General features: G+C 41.9%; 1 protein-coding gene across 1 annotated transcript; it reads right to left on the minus strand.

Annotated features, from left to right (window-relative positions):
- Window positions 1–1,840: 1,840 nt before the first annotated feature.
- LOC111592443 (protein rhomboid) lies at window positions 1,841–4,213 on the minus strand. The gene is made up of 3 exons (XM_023304627.2): window positions 3,713–4,213; window positions 2,291–2,708; window positions 1,841–2,204 (listed from the first exon to the last, which is right to left on the minus strand). The coding sequence occupies exons 1-3, from the start codon at window positions 4,211–4,213 to the stop codon at window positions 1,882–1,884; spliced, it is 1,242 nt and encodes a 413-aa protein (XP_023160395.2). The 3' UTR covers window positions 1,841–1,881.
- Window positions 4,214–5,945: the final 1,732 nt, after the last annotated feature.

Here is a 5,945-nt window from a genome sequence, read left to right on the forward strand (position 1 = left end):
GTTTGCGTTGCATGGCATCTGGTCGAGTCAGCGGGCAGCTCCATCCCAGCTTCCCAGTCTCAGCGCCAGCTTCTTTGGCCACCTGCCCCAAAATGTTGCCAACGTAAGGTGAAGCCGTTCTCGCTCTCGCTCTCGAGTGGCTCAACTGAGGAAGCTGCCCGCTGGCTGTGGTCCATCTCAAGTGGGTATCAAAAGATCAACGATCGTCAGAGGGCAAACCAAGTGGCGATCGAGTGTTTTGCACAGCTCTAATGCTAACAAATAGAGGTTCAAATTACGCACGGCCCATCAACAAAGTTGCATCTTCACGCTGCGTCGCTCAGTCGAAGGTTGGAGAGCTTAACGGAAATCGTATTGCCATGTGGAGCTACTCAGCGTTGGGAACAGTCTAACTGGTGCAACATCCAATAGTTCATTTCAAATGGTGAAATGAACTAGTTTGCCTCAAAGTTCCATTTGCGAACTAGTTTGCCTCGAAGCAGTGTTTCCTATAGCAAAGAAGTCAGATTCGGAGCAGAATAGGATGGCTGGCATATCCTATTGATAGTTCCTTGACCTCCATAGATGTTTTCCCAACCAAATTGAATAATTTCACTTTGAATTGCATTATTAATTTAGACATTTATTTTGTTTAAGTTTTAAATTTTTATTTTCCATTTTTTCATTGCTATTTTTGTCTCGTTTTTTTTTGACACAAACTCGTGTATGTATATAGATTTTGGGGGCGTTACAGTTTGTAATGGGCGTGGTCACAACTATTTTTTTTTAGCTTAGCTTTTATATGAGGGGCGCAGGGTGGGGGTTAAGTTGGGTTTTTGGACTTTTTTTGGCTTACGCTTTGCTGAGTTTTACGCTAGATTAACTCTTGATTTGATTTGTGAATATGCAGATATATATATGTGTGTGTATATATATATATATTTGTCGGTCAATATGTCAAGATGTAACCGACGTGAATATGAATTTCAATTTGAATTTGAGTTAGGAAAAAATGCTTGCATTTTATTTAGAGTTTTTTATTACATTTATTTTGTTTAATATTTTCTTTGGCTTTCTTTTTTCTTTTTGCATTCATAAATATTTGTGTTTAAATTTTGAAATTTTTTTTTTAATTATTGTTTGCTGTGGTTTTTTTTCCTTTTTTTTTTTGACTAGTGTGCGACTTAATAATATTTACAATTTCAATTTGTTATGGGCTAATTAGGCGTAGCTATATGTCTAGGGTTTTATTTTGTTTTGTATTTGAATAAATTAAATGTTCTATAAATATAAACAAAGAGTTTCTGTTGCAAAAATCCTATTAATAAGTTAAGACAGCAGACGAGTAAATAAATAAAAAGTGAAGAAAATTATAAACATTTTCGTTTTTCTTATAGGAAATCATAGCGAGCGGCGTTTAGTTATAGTTTCTCCGCTTTAGTGCGGGGATTTTTCCCTTTTTCCTTTTTTTCCTTTTTAGTTTGAGGTTGGGGTTTCGCTCTTGATTTGTGTTTTTTTTTCTTTACACGCAAAATAAATTCAGTCTTTGGTTCTATCACAACATTTGTTTACACGTTTCGGCCCGTTCTTTGAGTGTGTTTTCTGCTTGTTCTTTCGGTTTTGTTTGTTGTTTTGCTGTTCTGTTCTGCTTTTCGGTTGTTCTGCGTGAAATGTTAGAAAATGAAACGCGTAACGCAATGCAACGGAACGGAACGGAAAAGTAAAGCCGAACGAATTTTGAATTTCAGTTTAAAACTAAAATCAAAATTTTACTAACTTTTTGTTTTTGTTTTTTTTTTATCTATGTCTATGTTTCTCTCCTGGTATATATATATATATATATATATATATATTTTCGATGTATATATACTATATATATATATTTTGTATTTGGCTAACTGCTTAGGATACACCCAAGTCGTGCAGCAAATGTTGTGTGATCACCTCGCCCTGCTCCTCCATCAGCTGCGCCGTCACAGTGTTGATCAGATTGAAGGCAATCGCGAAGACAGTGAAGGCACAGTAGACGCCCAGTGCCAGCCACCAAATCAACTGCTCGTATTCCCGATGGCCGAAATTCTTGAGCACCAGGAAGCCAATGGTCAGGCCAGCTAGGGCGCCAGTCAAGTGCGCTATGTACGAGACCTGCGGGCCCTTGGCGAAGGTGGGCGTGGCAGCGGCATCAAAATATTGCGTATACAAAGCATAGCCCAGATCACAAGAGACTGCAGAGAGCAAGAGAGAGAGAACGAAAAAGATATTTTATAGTTAGTTTAAGTTTCTTAAGAGCCAGTTCGTATTTGCTACTCACCAAAAATGACCACAGAGCCCAGCTGCGTGGATGCGGACTTCATGTGCGCATAGTTGAGCGTTATGTTGGCCAAGTGGGCTGCCAACAAGGCGTAGACACCGCCACTGGCGCCCACCAGGAACACCTCAGAGTCGACAACGCTAGTGCCCAGCGAGCCGGCGAATACGCCGGCCAAGTAGATGACGCCGATGCGTGCCGTGCCGTGCATCACCTCCAGCGGCACACCAAAGAACAGTTGTATTATAATGTTGAAGCCCAAATGGAACCAGTTCGCGTGCAGGAACATGTAGCTGAAAAAACGCCAGACTTCGAGGCGGCGATCGGGTCGATAGACGAGCACCGAGTCGCTGGGTATGGGCACCGGCTGGCCAAAGCTTTGGGCGGGCATTGTGTAACGGTCATAGGCGAAGATTGCAATCTGCAAAAAGAAAGCACAAATAGAAGAGCGCATTAGTTAAAGTTGTATTAGAAGTTGGAGCTGGAGTTGGAATTGGAATTAGGGTGGCTTTGATTTATGTTGTTGTTGTTGCTGTCGCAACACGCGACGTCAAACTTCTCCTTGTGTCCCACATAGACAAACACAAGTACAAATACGCACGCACACACACACGTACACATGTACATATGCACGCAGACACAGCAAAGCCTAAATAGAAGAGAGAAGTGCTGCCAAGTCCTGCCAACTTTATTTTGGCTAGCGCACTCGCTCTAACACGCTGTCACGCCCGCAGTCTGACTCACTCGCACTTGCTCTGTCTGTTTCTTCGTTTAGTTTTTATGATTGTTCCGTTTTTCTGCTGCTGAGGTTGTTGTTTTTGTTGTAGCTTGTTTACAATCGATTTTGGGGGCGCCAGGCAGGCAGCCAGAGACGTGTCTGTGTGTGCATGCACGTGTGCGTGTGTGTGTGTATGTAAGAATGCGCAAAAGAAAGCAGCAAAATTTTATCGCTTTTAGTTGGAAGTTGAGAATTTGTAAAGTTCTTCAACGAATTTTTATTGCATTTTGCGGTTCTTTGATTCAATAATAATAATAAATTATCAACTAAGGCAGCAACAAAACAACGGCAAGAACTATGACTATTATCTATGAGAGGGTCTGCACTTGTTGTTGTTATTCCTCACTTCAAAAACAAATGGACAAACGGAAATGAAATGCTAGAGCTGGAACTGTGAACTAGTAGTAGTTCCTGCTGCAAGCGTGTGTATTCAATAAGGAAATGGAAATGGAATAAGATTGGTTTCTATTGTTTTGAATGTTTGAAGATGGGAATGACTAATGGGGGAACAAAGTGAAATGGAACCCTCTTCTTCTCGTTCTTGCGTGTATTTCAATTCAAAATGGAATATGAAAGACATCTCACTCACTGTCTCCCGACCTCCCTCCCTCCCACTTGCACCCGCCTTGTCTTTGTCTTCTACTCACCTCAATGACGGAGATCATCAGAATGAACCATGGCCAATGTTTGCGATGCTCGAATTTGAGCATCATCAGCTCATCTGTTTCCATTGGTGGCATGTTGCATGTTGTTGCTGTGTTTGCTGCTGTTGCTGCTGCTGCTGTTGTTGATGCTGCCGCCGCTGCTGCTGCTGCTGCTGTTGCTGATGAACATGTTGCTGCTGTTGTTGTTGTAGCAGGCAGCTTGTGCTGCATGTAAATGTGCTCGCCCTGGCGGGTGCAGCAAGTGCTGCTCGCCGTGCTGCAGTCCGTGTCATAGGAGGAGCAGGCAAAGGAACTGTTCGAGGAGGCAAAGGCGACGGCAGCTGGAATGTCAATGATGGTCGCCGCTGTTGCCGTTGTCGCCGCCGTTGTCTGTGGCGCTTCCAGTTGCTGCTGCTGCTGCTGCTGCTGCTGTTGCACGCCCTCTTCCTCCTCATCCAGCTGTAGCTTTGTGTGGCTTTCTGTGCTGTTTGTTGTGGCGTCCATTTTTTATGTACTTCTTTCCCTCTCTTTTTTATGCGCTTTACAAAAGTCTTTTCTTTGCTTGTTTTTCTTCTTCTGCAAGAAATAAACGGGAATAAAAGTTTATAATTAATTAAGTGTGGCGGACAATAAACAAAAAAATCAATTAAGTACATAAATTATTCATAAAACAGAAGCCGAAGTAAAAGAAGCAGAGGCAGGCAACGACTGCCGCATACCCTGTAAAGCGGCTTACAGATAGTGTAGTCTCACTAAGAAGTTGTAAAGCTTTTATATAAATATTTTGGATTATATGTTCTATACCAATTATATGTTTTTATATGTCTAAAACCTATATACCCCTTATTGTCAGGCATTGCAACCATAATTCTTAGTTGTTTAGTTATTTTTAATTTCAATTTCAATTTTACTTGTCTTTTACTTTCAATGTTTAGTAATTGAAACCTATATACCGTCCCGAAGTCGATTTACAGGGCAACGGCAACAACAACAATTACACAACTTGAAAATTTCTTTCTGCCAGCGAATTGTTTATTGTCGGCAACTTGGAAACTTGCATTCCTAGCGAACGTAACAGGCTCCCCCATTTCTAGAGGCCCCCCTCTCACTCCCTCTCCAGTCTGCCGTCTGCGTCTGCTTCCGCTTGCAACAGCCGCCGCCCCCGCTTCGAGTGTCTGTATGTTTGTTTGTATGTGGGTCAGCAGTAACATCTCCGGCCTCAGAGGCCCATAAAATTTGATGGTCTTGCTCTTGCCTGGCCCGCGTCGTCCTCCCACGCCTCTGCCGCTAAGGGCGGGTTGGCAACTAAACTTAGCCAAAGGCGCGCACGTCGTGAAACTAGCTGAAGGCGACGTCATTTTCTTACCCACCGCCCCCAACCCCTGTCCCCCTTCTATAATGTAACTTCAGTTGGGAGCTTCAGTGTGTGGTACCCTAAAAGGACAGTTCAGAGTAAAAATTGCTGCTTAGATCTAAACTATGCGTGCCTACAGTGAACACTCGACCAATGAACACTACATATGCAGAGTAAAGTATTTCTGTTTCTTACATTTACTCTTTCTAAATATAAGTATGAGTATTGTATTGTTCGCCGCAGCGAGTTTCTACTGTATACTGCTGACATAACTCCAAGTTAATGCTTTAAAGTTTGTTGCATTTAAGACATAGCCAAATGGCTTTTAATATTTTGTTGCAACAACAGCAACAACGACAATGCGAAGGCCATCTGGCTAATGAGCCAGCCAATCAGCTAATAAACGAAATTGTTGTCAATTTTTGGTTGAAACAAATTATGTTAATCGCATTCGTTTCAATTACGAGCAACCGCTAATGACATTTTTGTCGGTTGAAGAAGAAAATAATTAGAAATCAAAACAAATTGAAGCTGAAATTGAAATTGAAATTGAAGCAGAAATGAAATGAAATCTTTCTTTATTCACATTTGCACGCCCAAATTGACTTATAATTCTGAATTGTTGTTGTTTTTATAAGTCGCTCAACAATAGGCAAAAGAAAAAAGTTTCAAATTTAACGGTTGCACAATACACACACACACGCACACAAAAGCTGCGCTCACTTCCTCTCGCACCCACACAGGCACACATAAACCTTGGTTTGTCTTAAAGTTGCGCTCACTCACTCGCATATTTTAGTAGTTATTGCAATTATGCTTGTGTGTGCGTGTGTGTGTGCGCTTGTCTGTTTGTGTGTGGGAGCGAAGCGAGGCTCGCAGCTC

This window comes from Drosophila hydei, unplaced genomic scaffold (assembly GCF_003285905.1).
Source record: "Drosophila hydei strain 15085-1641.00,03,60 unplaced genomic scaffold, DhydRS2 tig00008140-arrow-arrow-pilon, whole genome shotgun sequence".
NCBI lineage: Eukaryota > Metazoa > Arthropoda > Insecta > Diptera > Drosophilidae > Drosophila > Drosophila hydei.